The 23,341-nt window shown below is 37.2% G+C and overlaps 1 protein-coding gene across 1 annotated transcript in view; it reads left to right on the top strand.

Annotated features, from left to right (window-relative positions):
• The first annotated feature begins 1,002 nt into the window (after nt 1-1,002).
• Nucleotides 1,003-23,341, top strand: part of LOC127869746 (probable serine/threonine-protein kinase pats1) — a 24,107-nt gene continuing 1,768 nt past the window's right edge. The window contains exons 1-5 of the mRNA XM_052412406.1: nt 1,003-1,017; nt 1,200-1,382; nt 14,843-14,921; nt 16,462-16,619; nt 20,709-23,341. The exon at nt 20,709-23,341 is cut by the window's right edge and continues 1,768 nt beyond it. Of these exons, the coding sequence (XP_052268366.1) occupies nt 1,003-1,017; nt 1,200-1,382; nt 14,843-14,921; nt 16,462-16,619; nt 20,709-21,833 (1,560 nt within the window). The 3' untranslated portion in view covers nt 21,834-23,341. The remainder of the gene's footprint in view (nt 1,018-1,199; nt 1,383-14,842; nt 14,922-16,461; nt 16,620-20,708) is intronic.

Raw genomic sequence — 23,341 nt, forward strand, 5'->3', positions numbered from 1 at the left:
TGATATTTGGCATGCATGTGCATCTCATGGAGCTGCTCATTTTGAGTGGTGAAAGGTCAAGGTCAAGGTCATCCTTCAAGGTCAGAGGTAAAATATATGTGGCCCAAATCGCTTATTTTATGAATACTTTTGCAATATTGAAGATAGCAACTTGATATTTGGCATGCATGTGTATCTCATGGAGCTGCACATTTTGATTGGTGAAAGGTCAAGGTCATCCTTCACAAGGTCAAGGTCATCATACAATGTCAAACATCATATAGGGGGACATTGTGTTTCACAAACACATCTTTTTGTATATATATTGAAAGAATGTTGAGGATTGGTTACCGATTTTTGCCTAGGTTGTATTGCACTAAGTTTAGGTCGGTCAAAAGCTATACATAGCTTATGTTATATACATGTTATTCTCATACCGACAATAAATAAATTCAGGGCCCTCAATCTATCAAATCTGCCGCCGAATTTCGGCGGCAGTCCCCCACCTGAAAAGTATACTTTTTTCCCCTTTTGGTGGGAAAAATTCCCCCCCGCAAAAAAAAATAAAAAATTATTATTATTTTTTTTTTTTTATAGAAAGATGTGTCTCATGATTATTATATCTCAATTCTATTTCAATTTAATCTTTTCAAACATACTAAATTATGAAAAATGCAATGAATATAGTGCAAACATGTACAAATGAAATAATGAGAGAGTAAGTAAAAAATTCCCCCAAAAAGGGAAATGCCGCGAAAATTCCCCCTCCTAAGGGCTGCGGACCCCTACCCCCAAAGTAGTGTGAGGGCCCTGAAATTTTGATTTGATTTGATTTGAAGTTTAACCTGGCCTTTATTATGGTATTGAGGTGGCCGATTCCAATTTAAAATTCCGGATGATTTAATTCCCCTTGGAAAGGAGAAAGCTATGGATAGCAGGTAAGTATTTAATAATTAATATGAATTTTAATTAAAAAAATTGTTTTATTACTAGCAAAAAAATATTTTTTGCTTAAACGAATAAATGTTATCTATAGCAGTCTGCACAGGCTAATCAGGGCTACACTCTCGGCTTTAATTGTATTTTTAGTTTTCAATGTAATATCTTCAAAACCCAAAATTTAGTTTAGGCAAAAAGTGTTGTACCTGATAAGCATGTGCAGATTGCACAGGCTAATCTTGGACAAAACTTTAAGAAGATGCATTAAATGTGTTTTGCAGTCGGAGGAGGAGGTAAAGTACGGTCCGTGGTGTGAGTACCAGGTGTACGTGAGGACGGGGGACCGGGTCGCCGCGGGAACCAAAGCCGATATCAAGATCCAACTGTACGGGGAGAAAGGTCGCACCAAGGAGGTCACACTGGGAAAGTTATCCCAGAACAAGGTCAAGAACCAGAGGGGACAGGTTAGTCATGCTTGTCACATTGCAAATGTAGTAGATGAATAAGTATAGTTAAGTATAAGTTATTTTTAATCAATTGAATCTTTTAACCAGGTTTTTTTTTCCGCTTTTTGGGAAGATAGCCCATGGCTTTGGAATTGGGAATTTTATCGGCATTTTCATGAAATTGGGAAAATAAATTCATTAGCCTTTTTTCCACACGAAAAGTCCACTAATTAGGGAAATACTAAATTGAATTAACTCTTTATAATCATTCAAATTAAAAGACAAAAATCATATAATACTTTGTTAGATATAATTTAATAAAAATTGAGATAAAATACACATGAGACTTCTTTCTAAAAAAAAAATAAAAAAAAAAAAATTTTTTTTTTTTTTTTTTTTTTTTTTTTTGGGAATTGGGAATTTTTTGCCACGTTTTGGGAAAAAAGTGTACTTTTTGGGATTGGGAACATAGCCGAATTTCGGCTATAAAATCGGGCCAAAAAAAACCCTGGTTAACATATTATCAGGTATGCCTTTCACAAGAATCAAACTTTGATATTTTCTACTTGGCAATAACATTTTTATGCCATCATGGAGTGGGAGCTATAAGGGATTGCCCCGTATCCGTCTATGTGGATGTATGTATGTCACCAAGCTTGTGCTTTGAACTACTGGTTGGATCTTGATCAAAGGTTCGCATTAGAACGGCCTCAATGAGTAGATAATGCTTTCATAAGGAAGGTAAAATTATGGCTCCATGCCTCATGCCTGTGTTTTTTAACACTAAGTGACATGGTGAGCTTATGTGACCGTGTGATGTCCGGCGTGCGTGTGTGTGTGCGTGTGTCCGTCAACAATTTGTTTGTGTAGACAGTAGAGGTCACAGTTTTCATCCAATCTTTATGAAATTTTGTCAGAATGTTTATCTTGATGAAATCTGGGTTGGGATTGTATTTGGTTCATCTGGGGTCAAAAACTAGGTCACTAGGTCAAAAACTAGGTCACATAATAGGTCAAAAAATAGAAAAACCTTGTGTCGACAATAGAGGTCGCAGTTTTCATCCAATCTTTATGAAATTTGGTCAGAATGTTAATCTTGGTAAAATCTGGGTTGGGATTGTATTTGGGTCATCTGGGGTAAAAAACTAGGTCACTAGGTCAAAAACTAGGTCAAATAATAGAAAAACCTTGTGTAGACAGTAGAGGTCACAGTTTTCATCCACTCTTTATGAAATTTGGTCAGAATGTTTATCTTGATAAAATCTGGGTTGGGATTGTATTTGGGTCGTCTGGGGTCAAAAACTAGGTCACTAGGTCAAAAGCTAGGTCAAATAATAAAAAACCTTGTGTAGACAGTAGAGGTCACAGTTTTCATCCAATCTTTATGAAATTTGGTCAGAATGTTTATCTTGATAAAATCTAGGTTGGGATTGTATTTGGGTCATCTGGTGTCAAAAACTAGGTCACTAGGTCAAAAGCTAGGTAAAATAATAGAAAAACCTTGTGTAGACAGTAGAGGTCACAGTTTTCATCCAATCTTTATGAAATTTTTTCAGAATGTTTATCTTGATAAAATCTAGGTTGGGATTGTATTTGGGTCATCTGGTGTCAAAAACTAGGTCACTAGGTCAAAAGCTAGGTCAAATAATAGAAAAACCTTGTGTAGACAGTAGAGGTCACAGTTTTCATCCAATCTTTATGAAATTTGGTCAGAATGTTTATCTTGATAAAATCTAGGTTGGGATTGTATTTGGGTCATCTGGTGTCAAAAACTAGGTCACTAGGTCAAAAACTAGGTGCAATAATAGAAAAACCTTGTGTAGGCAATAGAGGTCGCGGTACCCGCCCTGCAAATAAGAAACACGTTCGGCTTGCCAGGACCCCCGCGAAACTCAAAGGGGCCTGTGCAGGCCACAAACTAGGAGTTAAATCTCCTCACCACTCAATAAATCAGATTAAACGCAAGTTAATTTCGCACCACTATGGACAGTAACCTGCAAATAATATCATTCAATGTTGGTGGTCTTTCCGCCAACAAATTTACTGAATTAAAATATTTTATTGACTGCAACCCTAATACCCATATTATATGTTTACAGGAAACTAAATTTTCAAATATTTCTGTAAAGCAAATACCAGGGTATAACTGCGAATTTAAGAATTATGTTACTTCAAACCAAAATATTGCTGGTGGTCTTGCCATATATGTTAAAAATACAATTAATTATGAACACCTGGGAGTGAACAACCAATTCAAATCTGATGGTAGCACTGCTATTGAGGCATTAGCAATTAAATTGGTTATTGACAAGAACCGGCCTCTTATCCTGGTCAACTTATATTCAAGAGGATGTGATCTTGAAACTCTGAACGGCCTCTTTAAGGAATTAAGGACCATTAAAGGACCCTTTGATGTAATATTCACAGGCGACTTTAATGCACATCACCCTGCTTGGGGTTCCATAAATTCAGATGCAGAAGGTCGGGCGGTAATAGAATGGTTGGACGAGCAAGATCTTATACTGCTCAATGACGGTTCTCCAACCAGGCTAAACCCCACTGGTTTAAACTCCCACATTGACCTTACTGCTGTTAATGCCAGGATGGCAAGTGCGTCTGCATGGGCAACTGTTAAAGATACCATGGGATCTGATCACCTCCCACAACAGGTTACCCTGCTCAACTATATTGCACAGGGAACTGAGGCCCAATGCTCAGGGGAGCAAAAGTTCTTATTGGATAAAGCTAATTGGGCTCAGTTTAGGGACCTCTGCTCAGATCTCTCCCTTGCAGATGTTCACTCCCAGGATCCTAATCTGTTTTGTATTAACTTAACCAGCAGGATACTGTCCATGGCGGAATGTAGCATACCGGTCTCCTCCGGCAAGGTCAAAGCCAGAAATAGGGTCCCGTGGTGGAATGAGGCGTGCTCCAATGCGGTACAGGATCGTAAAAATGCTTTAAAAATCCTTAAAAAGAACCCCGCTGAGCATAATCTTCTTAATTATAGGTCCCTCGAAAATCAGGCAAAGCGGGTTATTTTGGACGCAAAAACTCAAAATTGGAAAGAATTCTGTGATTCAGCTATCATTAATAAGAAAAATACTAGGGATTTTTGGCAAAAAATTCACAGAATTAAAGGAAATTCATTCACTTCTGTACCGCTACTTAAATACAAAGGCGAAATTGCCACAACCCCAAGGGACAAGGCTCAATTTTTGGTACGACATTTCCAATCTGTCTCCAGTGACTCAAACCTTCCCGTTGAAACTCTGAATTATCAAAAGCGGTTTGAGACTGAGCACCGAAATATTTTAAATGAGCCTGGGGATAATAGCACGCCTCTCAATTTACCTTTCACTATTACAGAATTATTAAGTGCCATTAACAGCAGGAGCAACACCGCCACGGGGCCTGACAAAATAGCATATTTAATGTTTAAAAATATGCCAGCCATAACTCTAAAAATCTGGCTTAACCTATTCAATCAGGTGTATAGGACAGGCAGGATACCACCCGAGTGGAAGCAGGCCACAGTGATTCCAATTCCTAAACCTGGTAAAGACAAAAATGATCCAAACTCATATCGACCAATAAGTCTAACATCACATGCAGGTAAATTACTAGAAATAATGGTCAAAAATAGATTAGAACACTTATTGGAATCAAATAACATACTAAACCCCTTCCAGTCTGGCTTTAGGAAGGGGCGATCTACTCTTGATCAGCTAGCTAGATTACAACATGATATTCTTTCTGCAAAAAATCAAGGGCAATCAGTATTAGCAATTTTTTTGGACCTTCAGGCTGCCTTTGATTTAACATGGACCTTCGGCATACTAAAAAAGCTAGCTGACTATGGAATCACTGGATACTGTTTCCACTACCTCAGAGCATTCCTAGAGGGCCGTAAAATCCAGGTCAGGGTCGATGGGGAGTTATCAGAGGTAGCCATAACTGATCGCGGAACCCCTCAGGGGTCCGTAATATCCCCAACTCTGTTCTCCCTCATCGTAAACGGTCTACCTGATGCCGTAAAAGACTCAGGAATGGTTATCTCCCAGTTTGCCGATGACTCAGGCACTTGGTTAAAGGGGTCTAACATGTTACGCCTGCAAAAGAGGGCTCAAGCAGGCTTAGACTCCATATGGAAATGGGCAATTGAATGGGGATTCAAAATTTCTCCAACCAAAACAGTAGGAGTACTATTTGGCGAACAATTTCAGCACTCTTTGGACTTAAATTTAGGCGGCACCAAAATTATCTTTGAAAAAGTGGTGAAATTTCTAGGTATGTACCTAGATAAACAGTTAACTTTTACTCACCACTTTAAATATTTGGCAGAAAGGTGCGAAAGGGACCTAAATTTAATGAGAATGTTAAGAGGCACAGGTTTCGGATCAGATAAAAATAGCCTCTTAACACTCTACAAGTCCCTTATACGTCCAAAGCTAGATTATGGAGCCCAAATCTATGCATGTGCTAAGCCAAACGCCCTAAAAATGGTTGATGCCATTCAACACAAGGCCCTAAGGATAGCTCTGAGAGCCCTAAACTGTACACCGGGTGCACTGCTAGAGGAGGAGGCCGGTGTGTTACCTCTTGACTTGCGTAGAAAACAACAGTCCCTCAATTTCTGGGCCAGGGTTAAGTCTCGGCATGGTTCAAACCCCGTAAACAAACTTGTCGGGACTGGCACCTTCGTCAAGGGGAAAATACTTAAGCGTAAGCATGTCGCCCTACCTTTTGGTGCGAGTATTAGGACCCTGGTTGAGGATGCCGGTCTCGACAAGGTACATGTAGCAGACCTGAGGCCCTCCAAGGCCCCCCCCTGGACGCTTGGACCCATTGATGTTGACCTATCACTCTCTAATAAAATAACGAAATCTGACTTGCCACAACTCATCAAGTCAGAAGCTCTCTCTCTTATAGATAATATGTATGCTGAGCATCTAAAAATCTACACTGACGGCTCCAAATGCCCTAACTCTGGTTTGGTAGCCAACTCTTTTGTAATCCCTTCAAAAAACATTAGTAAAACGCACAGGCTCAGCAACAATCTCTCTATTTTTACAGCAGAACTTTTGGCAATTAAATTCTCTCTGTGCTGGATATTGGTCAATAAACCTACTAAAACTGCTATTTTATCAGACTCAATGTCATCTCTTGAGTCCATAAAAAACAGAAATAGCAGATCTAGGCCTGATATTTTAGCTAGCATTTTGGAACTTCATCAACAGTGCCTAGATAAATCTTTAAAGGTCACATTAGTATGGTGTCCAGCACATGTCAACATCAGTGGGAATGAACAGGCCGACAGGGGGGCCAAAGAGGGCCTCTTGAGGGGGGCCGTAGATGTTGGGGAACCCCTGGCACCTTCTGAGATCTACTCCCTGACAAAGAAATTTGTTTTGGGCGAGTGGAATCTCCGGACCGACAATTTGTCTTCCCGTCGACATACTTTTACTAGACCTGCGAAAACCCTCAGGCCGCCTGACAGATACTCAGCAAGCATTGTGCTTGACAGAGCCATCACGCGCCTGAGGATGGGAACCACCCTATTACCCGGTGGCGCAGGAAAGTATGTCCTCGGTATAGACCCTGCATGTCCTAGGTGCCAGGAACCTCTCACTGCGCCCCACATGCTGCTACACTGTCCTAACCATAAGGCGCAGAGGGACCACCTTGAAGCTGCATTGCACTCCCATGGACTAGTTTTTAACCTTACCAACGTGCTAGACCCCAAGGGAGCAGCTAGGGGCCCGGTCTTCTCTGCCCTCTCCAAATACTTACTAGATTGTCAAATAACTGACAAAATCTAGGTCATTGGGGGAGGGAGAGCAGCCAACACCCACCTAATTATACAGTCTTGTGACTGTTTTCTTTTAAAAATGTGTAATCTCTGCACAAACCTGATGTAATCAAATAATTGTGTTGGATTTGTGTCGCTTTTACACAACCTTTATTTTAGTTTTTAATGGGTTTATTGTTCTACCCCGCCCTTTCTAAATCAGGCCAATGGCATTGACCTGGTCTTCTTTATTTTAATACATTTTTTATGAGAGCATGACGTTAGTCCACCATTTACATTTTTCAGTTTTTTAATACAATCATATTTTATGGCATTTCTTACTACAAGAAAGGACGAGGCTGTCCAGTAACCTGGGATTGTTGGCTGCATTGCACCCCCTCCCTTCCTCTTTGACACCCCACCCTTTCTCCTTCAAACTCGAAGAACCATGTCGGACTGGAGTGCACGGTGCAGGGCCTTATACCATTATAAACACCTATTTAGCCCTATCTAGGACAAAGTATTGTCGACCTTGTTGAAAGTACTAATCTTGTACCTTGGAGTACATTAAGGATTACTATAACTGCTATCTTGTGTAGCAATTTCCTTATTTTTGTGAAAACTGCTATTTTATATAGCAAATTGCCTTAATTTTATTATTATTGCATTAACTCATGTTAAAATTGCTATTTTTATAGCAAATATCCTAATTTTTATATTACATTGCTATTTTATATAGCAAATTGCCTCCGTTTTACTGTCTAATTGTTAATTGTTAAAATTGCTACTTTTATAGCAAATATCCTAATTTTTATATTAAATTGCTATTTTATATAGCAAATTGCCTCGGTTTTACTGTCTAATTGTCATCTTGGATACCATATAAGGTACTTTAGTACTATTTCTTCCAATGTTATCATCAGTATACTAATAATATTGGATAGATTAGAGCTTTTAGGGTTTATCTTAACGTATCTAGGTAATATTTGGTCTTTTTACCATTTTACATCTTACCATTATCAATTTTCCTTCAATAGTATACAAACTATTTTTTATTGACCGTGCACTCCCTCTGGTCCAGGGGAAACAACCATTGTAGACTTCATCATCATAATTACCTCCCTTGTACAACTGAGTGACACCACCCCTGCTGGCTCTTCTTTTCCCCCACCCATATCGGCCTACACTTCCATAAAATCTCTCCTTCTTTCAACCCTCCAGGGTGGCAACATGTATTTTAAATATATAAATGCATATAGTCCTGTACATATTGTAAATAATGTACATCTTGTACAAATTTAGCTGTCTGTCTTATTTTTAACTGTAAAGTACATTGTCTTACCCTTAATTTTTATGTGGCCCTATGAAGGTGACCGTTTGGAGACACGTAAGTTATTGCCCTTAACATAAGGGTTTATTACTAAACCCACTTTTAAAATATTGTTTTATTGCCACTCTGGGGGGATCTCTCTTTCCTATAGCCCAATCCTCCTTAAGTTCCATACAGACAGGGTCTTATGTTGGAGCATTACGGCTATATTCCCTGTCTGCAAGTGTTCAACATTGAGCCACATACATAAACTTGTACTCATTAATTTTTTAATAACTCAATACTTAATTGCAATATTAATATATAATTGAGAGTTACACGCTCTATGTGACATCATATATTGTCTTTTTTTTTCCTTTCCTTCTCATATAATTGCATTTTCACATGCAACTTCACTCTACACTTGAGAGCTGTTAAATCAGGCTCTGGCATCCCTATTAAAAAATGTTCTTAGATATAAACATATCTCTCTTATGATTAGATCTTGTTGTTTGGCATTTAGTTTAAACTTTAAACATACACATAAAAATGGTACTTGACTATGCATGTAAACATATTGTGGCAATGTTCAACCACTTTGTGATCTGGAAAACCCTCAAATATTATTATATTGTTACACAAACATATTACACATCTGTGTATTCCTTTTTCTATAATTAATATATTAAATAGTCCTGTTTGGATTCAAATTTTTAAACTACAGATCACAAAGTCTAAAGACTCCAACAAACCCATTGCAGTATATACTGAACAATGGGTCTGGTAATGATGCTGCCACATACAACAGTATGTGTGTTTTCACCATCTTTACTTATAAAAATTGGGCTATTCTTTCTCTCTCTCCTCCTTAAAAAACAATACAAAGAATAACATACAATAACAACATCATATGAATGATATAAATTAATAATAAGCACAGTAATGTAACAAAAAACATAGTAATCTAATACTATAAAACAAATCCAAGTTCTTTTGGATTAACTCATTCTTGTTCTTTCATTTATATTTTTGCATATCAACCATCATTGTTTACTTTTTCTTAAAAGTACAAAGTCAGCCGTGGGAAAATCTATTTTAAAACGGATTGACCTACTGGCAATCCTTAATAAGAAATTTCGGCCAATCAGCGCCATCGTTATATAGGCGCATCAACCAATTAAAACGCCGCTTTTTAACCGCGTTAGGCCTATTCACTGTATAGCACTGCGTCTTTTTAACGCTTCATATAAAGGTTATATATTTTTAAACCAATAGATTTTTATTAAGGCACCGCACCAACACTGCAAAGTTTTATATTTATACCAATGGTACAGCCCAGTAAAATCGGGCTGTCCATTTTATGGCCGTTTTCGGCTTTTTATGCAGAGTTCTATGTTAAGCAGTGTGCTCGGGCAATGGTTTTTAACCGAAGTCCCGAGGGTAAATAACCCCAATAGTAGTAGAGGTCGCAGTTTTCATCCAATCTTAATGAAATTTGGTCAGAATGTTTATATTGATGAAATCTGGGTTGGGATTGTATTTGGGTCATCTGGTGTCAAAAACTAGGTCACTAGGTCAAATAATAGAAAAAACTTGTGTATGCAATACAGGGGTGGCGAAATCTCAAAAAACTATACTTGTCCACGGACAACCATTTAGGAAATTTAACTTGCCCGTTGCTGAACTACACTTGTCCGTTAATGTTTATATAAATTATAAACGCATTTATTGATTAATGTTAAATAATGTGGAATATATCAAAATGAGTATGATTTGCTTGTTTTGTTTAAAATTGTATTTCAATGGTACATTCATTATAGCAGTATATGATAAACAATATAAAGACTTTCTCAAACTTTAAATCTTGCGAAGCTAGTGTTATAAAAACATGTGCTGAACATAAGTACATTGTAATCTTAACAAATTAAATTAGTCCAATATGTGGACCTCATCAGACTGAGGCTCCGCTACTGGTAGCAATTTGATTATATAAACTGGTAACCATTGAAAATCGGTTAGCCAAGTTTCTTGAAAAGTTCTGGTGCGTTAACTTAGATAATATTTTTTATCATAATCTTTCTTAGTTTTTTGGAGCTTCGGGTTTCTGCTCCGTTGTTGAAGAATTAAAAAAAAAGTTTCATCTTTACCATTAAAGTCGTCTTAAATAACAAGGTACAGTACAGCCAAAGCGGAACAAACGTATTTCGCGATCCGCGGCGGCAAGGCGAAACGAGTCGATGCCGCGTCAGTCGTTGAAGCCGCGTCAGTATGCGGCGGCAAGTCGCATTTCGCCGCGAAACTTCGCATCTGTCCGCCGAGGCATGCCGCGGTCCGCGACATGATGCCGAGTCGATGCGATCATGAAATATTTTATTTTTTTAATTATTAGTTACATGTAGTTAACAAATTTTGAAAGAACAATTATAATAATAATTAAAATCATAATAAATTTATTGTGCGCGGATTGTATTAGCATATACATGTAAGCATAGTTAATGTGTCTGGCCAATTATTAAGTTTGTTTCCCGCCCGTAGCGTATGTATTTCACACATAAACAAGGTCACGTAATTATGTTTTCGCACATACAAGTGGTCAAGGCTCCAGCATATGGTGGATTTATAAATTAATTGCATGTTGATTCCGCTATTATATTTTAGCTGAGAAAATTAGCAGTTTGAAGCCACATCAATAATCAAGACGGTGAAGACGTATTTGTAGTTTTGTTAATTATCAGCTTATTATAACTATTGTTTGAATATGCGTATATAAACACGTTTTATTTTGTTCATATTATACAGTTAATATCGCTACTAATTACCCGATAATCCCGTATATTCCAGTTTTAAAGCAAATGCTGGTAAATATTTACGATACACAAACATTCTCGATATTTCCTTAAGTATCAAATACATTTTGGCATTTGTTACTATTTATAGAGATGATGAAATAACGTCTAATCGGGGCGTTTTTTTTTCTCCACTGAACACGCGATTTACGCCTGACGTGATGTTCATATATTTATACAACACAAAATACACCCAAACTTTCCAAACGACGTTCTACATGTCTGCATAATTTTCGCGCGCTTTTTATGAAACAAAGGATATTTTAGCACTGTTTATTTGACGCTAGAATTTGCCAAAGGACGCGTTAGCATTAAAATTCGGAAGTGTGTTTCGGATTACAAATTTAATGATGATAATCGAACGAAACATAAACAGTTGCGCGTAATTAATTCTACGCTACACATACATGTACATGTATGTACATGTAGGTGGATATCTTTTCACTCGATCCGCCGCGTACGTATGCGGCGGATTTACTCCGCGAAAGTACGCGTGGTTAATACAGACTCGGCGTCGTTGCGCGGATCGATGCCGAGTGCCACGGCGATACGCCGCGTGAACACACGATTCGGCCGCCGCGGACTAATAATCTGGCCGTGGCGTAGCCGCGGATTATGTTTGTGCCGCTTTGGCTGTACTGTAGACCGTGTTTTGATTATCTTAGATTGATACTTTTTATTTCCGTCTGATTGTAAAAATAAAGAAACCAGTCTGTACACTGTCTAACAGTCGGGCCGAATGTTGAAAATGTGGCATGCTCCCGGTCTCATATAGAATAAGGGAGATCACTGCGCAGGAAAGTGCACGTATTTTAGCTTGATTGCTCTGCAAATAGCACTGACAATGTAATCGCGTGTCAACATATGGTTTTGTAAAACTTAATTACGGCTTTAATACAATGTATTTTTGTATACCTGGACGCGACTTTTAAAAAACTTGTTGTCCACGGACAATTTAATTGAAAAAAGTCAGTTGCCCAGACAAGCAAATGTACAACTCTCGGGCAACTCGGACATTTGATTTCGCCACCCCTGCAATAGAGGTCACAGTTTTTTATCTAATCTTTATGAAATGTGGTCAGAATGTTTATCTTGATGAAATCTGGGTTGGTATTGTATTTGGTTAGTAAGGTGGGCGATTCAGGGCCATCGTGGCCCTCTTGTTTTAGAGTATATAGCTTTTGGTTTCATCTCCTATTTAACTACTGGGTGGATCATGCTTAAACTAACAGTTGAATGACCTAAATGTGTAGATAATCCAAAAGAAATCATTTTTGGGCTGTGTTAATTTTTGGCAGAATTATCGCCATTTGTCTGTTTTTCATTTGTAGAATAAATAATTGCCTGAAGCTTGTGTTTTCAACTCCTCTTTAACCCTTTCCCACTAAGAAGCAAAGTGAAAATGGCTATGTGCAAACAGCATAAAACCAGAACAAACTGCAAGTAACTTGCAGTCTGTTCAGGTTTTATGCTGTTTGCTGCTCATCAGTATCTTAGGTTTAGAGATGAAGCCTTAAAAACTTGAATCTAGTAAGAAAGGTCTTTAATTATATTTAACTTTCTAAGGGACTACACATGCGTGAAAATACGTATCTAAGTGGTAAAGGGTCAGCGTTTTTTTTCCTTCTTTAACTAGTACCGGGGAACGGTACCTTTCCCAAAGCCTACCGGAGGCTTCCCAATTTTAGCACCGGACCTTTCCCAATCTCGATATCTACCGATCCGAACGATTTTAGGTGCCGTTCCCAATAGCTAGTGCCTTTTATTTTCGCTGGAAATATCTTTTGATATTGTCGAGCCTTTCATGTTCTGCCATTTATTTTCGCCGGACATTGTTGCGTAGAAAGTAAACAAAACTTTTCACATGGGGCGCAATTCTAACCGCTGTGTAAAATGTGAATGGATTCTATAACCGCGACGAGTGATCGAATCGATTCGATATTTCCCGTGAAAGTATTCCATCGCTAAGACCAGTCTTCCTTACATCAATAAACTTTCTCAACACTAATTTTTCGTTGACATTAAAAAAAAACGTAACCGTATTGAGTTAAATGCGCATATTACTTCTATGTATAGTTTTTTAAGTGTCAAATCCGGACAGTAACTATTCGGATACGGATATAAACAAATAAAAATTTAACATAAATTTAAAAATAATGAGACATGGGTGTAAAATCCTATAGTTATTTACAACATATACATAAGCATTTAATGGCAGATGATCTTAATATCTTATTTGATGATTTGAAAAAAAATCCAAAACAAAATATAAAACTTACCTTTGAAAATTATTGTTAAAGCATTCCACTCTAAAAACTCATTTTGGTTACGTGTGACTATTCTCACTGTCTATTGTTAAAAGATGTCAAACCAGTACAAGATCCATTGTTGTTGTTTTTGTTTAGTTTTTAAGTTTTTAATTTAACTCACATGAAACATTGCAGGGCTTGTAAGACTTTTAAGGGCTAAAACAAAATTATTAATATTATTTTTTATGCAACCTCAGTGCTTATGCCTATCACTGGAAGATATTTTTTTCCAATTGACGGGCACATTCTAACTGAAGTGGCAATAACACAATTTCACATGACATGATAGGATAGTCAAAATATCATAACCGTACTGTAGTTTTTCTGTCAAAACCTAGAGTTTAAAATGCTTTGTGATGCAGAATATAGCCCCTAATGATAGATTACATGCATTTTAAAGGTTCCCAATTCATCAATTTTGCGACTCGAATTTTTCCCAATTCATTGATTTTGCGACTCGTTTTTTCCCAATTTGAAGATTTTACGACTCGAAAAATTCCCAATTGTAGGGGTACAGGTACCTTTCCCCTTTGGGGAAAAAAAACGCTGAGGGTTGACTACTTAGTGGATCTTGCTCAACCTTTCACAGTTGAATGATATCAGTGTGAAGATGATCGTTAAGAAATTAATATAGGCTGCAATAATTTTTGTCCGTTTTTCAAGCGAAGAATGTTAAATCCTAAAATTGTGAGTATTTGAGTATTTTTCTAATTTTGAGTGGATCTCACTGAAAATTTCACAGTTCAATGATCTTATATGTTGGCTGTGACTAGATTGGCTACCATAATGTGTATGTTTTTCAACTATAGCAAATATATACCCAAAATTGTGAGTATTCAACTCCTCTTAATGCTAAGAACATTTCTTTACCCATTCCCTGCCATGTTATCTTAATGTGATAATTGTTAAAGAAGGAACTTTGGCTGAGATTAGTTGTGGCTCAAATATGGTCCTATTTCCAATGTAGAATACTGACCGACCAAACATGTTGTGGGGTTATCAGTGTTTTTGACACACTTCTAGTTTGTACTATTGTTACTTCAGATGTGTTCATTATTTCAATTGCATTTTATCTCGAGGATATATTTGTATTGACTATTTGACAGGAGGATATATTTGTATTTACTATTTGACAGGAGGATATATTTGTATTTACTATTTTACAGGAGGATATATTCGTATTAACTATTTTACAGGATATATTCGTATTAACTATTTTACAGGAGGATATATTCGTATTCCCGGCACACCATGTTGGAAAACTGCGCAAAATCAAAATAGGCCATGATCGACCAGAACTCAGTAAGTGAAGTGAAGTGTGGTGTCATTGTATGAAGACCTTCAGTCCATGTTGGTGTTACATGTACTTTCCAAATTAACCTTGCTTTGGGAATATGGGGCTTAATGCATATTTTCCGTATAGACTTGATTTTCAGTTTTTAGGTATTTTGTGTTTAAAGGAAGTATCTGTTTAGAAAAAATCCAGATTTTGGTGTAAAGTGTTATCCCTGATTAGCCTGTGCAGACTGTACAGGCTTATCTGAAACAACAAGTAACCCACATGCATTAAGCCCAGTTTTCCCGGAACTCATCTTATATAGTGATTTTAATGACATGTTTATGTCTAAATGTGGGAGATTTACATTTTTATAAGTTAGAGGAGGGGAGCCTGCATTTTGTTCCAACATTTTATTGTTTGACAGGTTGCTGTTTACACTGATAATTAGATTATTCATGTAAATTAAAAACAGAAAAAAAACGGTTCCTTATGCAGATCGGGTAATCATGTGATAAACAAGATGGAGATGTCTATGTCGAGAAAGGTATTTTTCGACGTTTTGTACCCTTTATTACTTTTATAATTTTATTTATTGTTTAAATGCTGCTCATTTTCCAGCCATATCAGCAAGACAGTGATAAGCGTTTATTTCGTGTTACTATTTGTTGGATATCTCGACTTGGCTGGCTACAAATTCTTTCAGCGGGAGCTGTTATTGTGTGACCCCTGTAAGAAATTAAGCAGCGAGAAGAGTCAAGATATAGAGCGAATATTAAAACCAAATAAAAGTTTATGACTTTTTTGCTGATATGGCTGGAAAGTGAGCATCATTTAAACTGTTCATAAAAGTCAAAAGGTATAAAACCGCGAAAAATACCTGTCTCTGCTTGGAAATTCCCACCTTGTTTGTCACATGATTTCCCCGCCTGTGATAACAAAGCGTGAAATTTACAAAACTAATATTACAATGAGAAGGTTGGCATTCACTGGTATTCTCTTTAACCACATAGCATAAAATAAAAGACCTTGAATCTAGGAAAAATGGGTTTAATGCATGTGCGTAAAGTGTTTTATAGACAGCACAGGCTAATCAGGGACGACACTTTCCACCTTCACATGATTTCCTTTAAACAGAAAACATTTCCTGTAAACAAAAATGTCCATAAAAACGGAAAGTAATGTCCCTGATTAGCCTGTGCTGACTGTACAGGCTAATCTGGGACGACTATGCACATGCATTAAGCATGGTTTTCCCAGAGCAAGGCTCAAATTATTTCATTGTGTACATTAGCAGGCTATGTCTGGTATGAGGACAGTGTTTCTATATCAGACAAGCATGACCAGCAGATTTTTGACTTCCCTTGGCTTAATGTTCGTAAAGAGTTGCACGGCCTTATCAGGGATGACACTTTTTTTATTTGTGCTAAAAAAGAGTTTCTTTTGAACGAAAAATACCATCACAGCGGAAAGTGTAATCCCTGATTAGCCTGTGCAGACTGCACAGGCTAATCTGGGACAACACCTTACGCACATGCATTAAGCCTGGTTTTCCTTCATTTGCAGGCTATGCGTGGTATGTGGGCAGTGTGTCTGTATCGGACATGCATGACAAGCGGATATATGACTTCCCCTGTCATACTTGGCTGTCTGGGCGCGATGGCGACAAGAAAACATTCAAGGAGTTCACACTGGATGGAGAAAGAGCATTTGTTGAAGGTGTTGTAATGATCAGATTTTCAACTTGTTCCCGTACGATATCTAGGGAACGCTTTTACCTTCAACCATGGTATGATTGTGTGTTTATTTGGTAAGAATAGAAGACATCTATAGATTTTGATGTTATCATGTCAAAGGTCAAGGTCCCATGCTCTTGTAACTTATTGATTTTGAGGTCACCAGGTCTAAGGTAAAGGTATCATGAGCTTGTATCATATTGATTTTGAGGTCATCATGTCAAAAGTCAAGGTCACATGATCTTGTATCATTGATTTTGAGGTCACCAGGTCAAAAGTCAAGGTCCCATCAGCTTGTTATCCCCCGCCATAGGCGGAGAGATATTGTTTTGGCGCTGTCCGTCTTTCCGTACGTCCATCCGTCATAATTTTTGTCCAGAGCATAACTCCAAATCTATTAAACGGATTAACTGTAAACTTAGAATATAAACAGATGGCAACTAGGAGAAGTGCAGTGACCAAGAATCATAACTCTTATCTACCTAAGTTTTTGCATTATCTCCCTTTATATAATTTCAAAGTAAATATTTATCTGGAGCATAACTCTTAATCTACTGAAGGGATTTACTTGAAACTACAAATATTAACAGATGGTAACTATGAACTAGGAGAAGTGCAGTGAACATGAACCATAACTCTATCGGCAATAGTTTTTTAATTATCTCCCTTTATTTAATTTCATAGTAAATTTGTATCCGTTTTGTCCGGAGCACACCTCTAAATCTACTGAAGGGAATAATTCTAAATCTACTGAAGGGATTAACATCTCCCTTTATTTAATTGTCCCCTACCAGTTTCACCGGAGGGGACCTATGGTTTGCGCTCTGAGCGTCTTTGAGTCTGTCTGTCACACTTTTCTGGATCCTGCGATAACTTTACAAGTTCTTTATATTTTTTCATGAAACTTGAAACATGGATAGATGGCAATATGGACATAATGCACGTCATTTCATTTTGTTCCTACATCAAAAATTCTGGTTGCTATGGCGACAAGTAGACTAGAAATACTGCTGAAAATAGTGGGTTTCTGGATACTGCGATAACTTTAAAAGTTCTTAATTTTTTTTATGAAACTTGCAACATGGATAGATGGCAATAGGGACATTATGCATGTCATTTCATTTTGTTCCTACGTCAAAAAATATGGTTGCTATGGCACCTAAGTTAAAAAAAATGATCTGAAAATGGTGAAATTTCTGACAATGGTGGAGCCGGTAGGGGACCATATTGCTTGACAATATCCTTGTTTTACAATAATATTTTAATTCGAACACTTAAGTTTTCACTGTAAAATGAACAGATGAGTTTAAGGTAAAAATTCAGTGATCAAGAACAGTAACTGTTTATAGTTTTCTTTTTTAATTACCTTCATTTCTTTCATATATTTAATTCGCTACAGCATAACTCCAACACTATATAACTAATTGATCCTTGAAGTATAAATGGATGACACCTGTGCCATGTTTTACAAATATTATTCTAATCTCTAAAACAAATGTTCTCATACAAGCACACGCATTTCGGCGGGGATTGCCATGTTAACATGGCTCTTGTTCCCATTATTTTGGTAGATGGCCACAAAATGAACATTCACATTATGTTTTAGCGCCCCTGGGCACAATATGCTCAAGATGAGCTTTTGGGATTGTCATTTGTTTGTCGTCTTTCGTCGACATTCGCTTTGTTTACGCTCTAGAGGCCACATTTATTTCCCAGCTTCATGAAACTTGGTTAGAATATATAATTTGTTCTAATGATATCTCGTCTGAGTTCTAAAATAAATATGGTTCGTAGAAAATATGCCTGCCAGAGGGCTTGCAGTTTTCCTTATATGGCTTTAGTAAAACCTTGTTAACAAGGTTTGTCCCAATCTTGGCAGAGTTTGAAACTGGGCCATGTTAGGTCAAAACTAGGTCAGTAGGTCAAATTTATGAAAAGCTTGTTAACACTTTAGAAGTCAAATTTGTAGTCCAATCTTAATGAAAAACATTTTGTCTCAATAATATCTCAGAGTTCGAAAATAGTGCCAGTTTGTTAAAAAAAATGGGCCGGACATGGAGCGAAGCAGTTAACCTTCTTTTGATTTATTAAAACATTGTTAATACTCTTGAAATCACATTTATAATCCTATATTCATGAGACTTAGTCAGAACATTTGTTCTTTTGAGAGCTTGTTTGAGTTTGAAAATGGTTGTGGTTTGTTGAAAAACATGGCACCAGGGGTGGGGCAGTTTTCCTGAATTGGCTTTCTTAAACTCTTGTTAACACTCTAGAAGTGACATTGATTGTCCAATCTTCATGAAACTTGATCGGAACATTTTTATGCTCCCCGAAAATTTTCAGGGGAAGGGGCATATAGTTGCCAGTTCGGGGTTCCTTACTTACTTCCTTCCTTCCGTCACTTTTTTGTTAAAGTTTCTCATAGCGCCTTCAATATTTTACCGATCTCTTACATATTTGGCATGTAGGTACCTTGCATGGACCTCTACATTTTGATGATGTTTGAGGTCACTGGGGTCAATGTCAAGGTCACTGAGGCTAATAACAGATTTTTCCGTCACAATTTTGTGACAGTTTCTCACAGCACCTTCAATATTTTTTCCGATCTCTTTCATTTTTGGCATGTAGGTACCTTTCATGGACCTCTACCTTTTGATGAGGTTTGAGGTCACTGTGGTCAAGGTCACTGAAGTTTATAATACATTTTTCCATCACAATTTTGTTACAGTTTCTCATAGCGCCTTATATATTTTACTGATCTCTTACATATTTGGCATGTAGGTACCTTGCATCGACCTCTACCTTTTGATGAGGTTTGAGGTCACTGGGGTCAAGGTCAAGGTCACAGAGGCTTAAATCGATTTTTCCGTCACAATTTTGGTACAGTTTCTCATAGCACCTTTAATATTTTACCGATCTCTTACATATTAGGCATGTAGGTACCTTGCATGGACCACTAATTTTTGAGGTCATTGGGGTCAAGATCAAGGTCACAGAGGCTAATTAACACATAGATTGACAAAGTGCATCATCGGGGAGCATCCATCAGTTTCACTGATATTCTTGTATCTTATGATAACTCTCCTGAGTTTTAAAATGGTTACGGCTCGTAGAAAAAAACATGGCTGCCAGGGGGCGGGGTAGTTTTCTTTATATGGCTATAGTCAAACCTTGTTAACACTCTAGAAGTAACATTTCGAGTCCAGTTTAAGCTCACTTGAGCATAACGGGCTCATCATGATGAGCTTTTGTGACGACCTTTTGTACGTCATACATTTGTCCGTCAAACTCACAATTTGTCTGGATGTGTAGGTTTACCAGTACTTAGTGCATACACTTATGCCAGTAAATGACAACTGCTCTATTTAAATCTGAGGTCGGGCAAGGAAAGCCTTAGAAACAATTTTAGTTAACATTTTATTTTCGGGGGAGGGAATCGAACCTTCGCGATCTTCTTATTTATTGTCCATGTATCTATCAACTGAGCTGGCCTGTCTGACCATGTTGCACTTGTAACATGCCATTTTTGCAAACTTCATAACTCTTTAATGTAATTATTATGCACCGGTTTTGCTTTCAGATAAGTTACCAAAGGATGTTCAACAGTTGGATGATAAAGCAATTACACTCTTTTATAAAGCTCTTGAACATGGTAAAGAAAAAGTCAATAATGTTCGCCTGATGGTTGTAGGAATGTTTGGTGTGGGAAAAACGTCTTTGGTGAACAATTTGATTTGGGAATTTCGCAAACAAAACAAACAACAAAAAACACTCAGCACAGAAGGTATCGCTATACATAGGTGTAAGTTGATGACAGATGGTGATTGGTGCTTAGATACAGAATTAAAAGGGGTCAAGTTTGGGAGTCGCATTAACGATTTGCTTGCTGAAAGGGTCACATCCACTGAGGATCATGAAACTCAAACACAAACTGAGCCATTACAAACTTTCAAAGAAAAAATAGCCTTGCATAAAGGAGATGAAATTTTACAACATGGGATTAAGGTTGCCAAGAAGATGCTTGAAACTACTTGTGATAATTCAGAAAAGAGCAAGGCTTCACTTGATGAATAAAAAAATGAGATCACTACTAGTGATATTTCAGAAAAGAGCAAGGCTTCACTTGATGAATCAAAAAAGGAGATCACTGTGTCTGTATGGGATTTTGCAGGTCAGACTCTGTACTATTCAACACATCAGTTCTTTCTGAATGAGAGGTCTATATATTTAGTCGTGATGGACATGACAAGAAGTTTGGAAGATGTTGTAAGTAAATCAGATGGAATTGGAATTTGGTGTGGTTTGGTGGATAGTTGTACCTATTTGGATATTTTTAAATTTTGGCTTAATGCAATTCACATGAACAGTGATTATCAATCTGGAGAAAGGACAATAAAGCCAACTGTTATTTTAGTTGGCACGCGGAAAGACAAAATGATGGGGAGTGCTGAAGAAAAATATCAAAATATGAAGTTGTATTTTGACAATGCTTTATGTAGCTTTGATAAACACTCACCAATCTTTAATCACATTTATAAAAAAAGATTTCTTGTAAATAATTTGTCTCCAAAGGATTCTGCTTTTGCAGAGTTACGAAAAGAAATTATAAGTTTGGCTGCAAAGCAAGATTACTGGGACGAAGAATATCCAGTTCGATGGATTCACATGGAACGAAAATTGGACAAAATGAGAGATGAAAAGCGGCAGATAGTTAAAATGAAGGATGTTGAAAAAGAAGATCTTGAAAACATACAACCACTGGGTAAAGAAGCGCTAACATCGTTTCTTGAATTGCAGCACAAACAAGGCAATATCATTTTTTTCAACTCAGGCGAACTAAAGGATTTTGTTGTTCTTGCTCCTCAATGGATCATTGAAGCTTTCAAATGTTTCATACCGCATAATCAGGAAATAGAAGCCACTGTTTTGAAAGATTGGGAAGAATATAAAACATATGCAATTCTAAAAAAAAATGTTCTGGATGAAGTTATGAAAAACAGTCCTCCCTACATACATGACTACCAGACTGCTGTTATAAATTACATGGAATATCTAAATGTTATAGCCAAGCCTTTAACAAGTGAAGAGGGTATAACTGGAATCCCAGTAGATTTCCACATCGTTCCTTGTCTACTGAGCAGGGCGCCACCGCCACTTCACGACTTTACATCACCACCTGATAAACCCCAAACACCAGTTTAAGCTTTTGTGTTTTGCGGAAAGTTTTTGCCCCCCTCTTTTTTCCATAGGCTTGTTGCAGTGTGCATTCATGCTTGGCCTATCTGCCAGGAACGTGGCCGATATTGTTTATTCAACGGCTTGGCTGTATTTACTCTTAATGATACCTATACATTGAGAATATGGTATATGGATTACATTATTTATGCAAGGATAGTTTGTTGCTCAGAAAATGAGAAGTTAGACAATTTCATCTGGCTGTTTCAAGAGGTTCGACAACAACTTAAGAAAAGTTTGAAAGACTTTGTTCATCAATCTTCTCCCGTATTTGAAGAGTACATTCAGTGCCCAGACATGAAGGTTTCCTTGCACAATAAAGGGTTGTTCTTGGTAAAACAGTTCAAGTACAAAAAGGCTATAGCTTGTCCAGAGTGTAATCCACATGCTGTGACACGATCAAATGCTATGAAACATTGGTTCAAAGAGAGGTTAGATCGAATTGAAAAAGATGATGAATAATATGGGAAAAAACTATTCTATAGATCTTTACAATACTAAAAGTTAAGACTTCCCCTTCTTTCCTTGTCTAGAGATCAAAGCACAACCACCTCTAAACAGCTTTTACAAACTGTAAAACAATCTTGCCCACTAGTTACCAGACCTGTTTGGTGGAGGGCAATTTGAAAAGATTGCAGAGTATTTTGTTTAATGAACTCATATTGCTGTAATGTTCGGGTTGGTTGTTATGTTACTTCTAATTATTGCATGTAACCTACCATGTTCAGTTTTGCTTATAATTTAGTATATTAATAGTGTTTTTCCCAGGAGGGCAAAGGGGCATGGCGCATTACTTTCAAAAAGGGCATTTTAGCGCGCAGTTTAGGCAAAAAAGGGCAAAAACGTTCCCTGAATACCTGAATTACGGGGCAACATGTTATCGCATCTGAAGCAGTTGTGGAAAAAATAACATATAAACAGGCACATTTAATGGTAATTGATGTATTTAACTTACTATGATTTATATTAATATATTTACATTGCAATGTACATTTAAGTTCCATGCTGTTTCAATAAACTGTACAGCACGACAAACATAATAAAGCAATATATGCATATGAATCTGATTATACACATATCCACTAACATATAAATGAAACCATGTTTTTCTTATCCCATTTTCTAACAATAATCTTGCCAGATGTTTAAAATAACATTGCGAGTAAATTGATTGCTAACAATATGCAAACACTCGTTTCCGTGACATACATCCACCAAGTAGATTACAAATAAATAAATAATGTTGTTGCTATCTAAAACATTTTTATGCATCGTTGGTTATCACAGACATTTCATTAATTCCTTCTTAATGTATAATCTCCATCGTTAATTCGATCGTTTACCATGTTATTTGCCATTTTTGCCGAGTCGCAATTTAATTCTGTATAGTCTGCCATGTTGTTCAAATGTCAAATGATGTAAGCGACAGGTGCGCATAGCAATGTAAAATCGTATACGCGATTCGCATTTTGTTA

Source organism: Dreissena polymorpha, chromosome 2, assembly GCF_020536995.1.
Source record: "Dreissena polymorpha isolate Duluth1 chromosome 2, UMN_Dpol_1.0, whole genome shotgun sequence".
In the NCBI taxonomy this organism is placed as follows: domain Eukaryota; kingdom Metazoa; phylum Mollusca; class Bivalvia; order Myida; family Dreissenidae; genus Dreissena; species Dreissena polymorpha.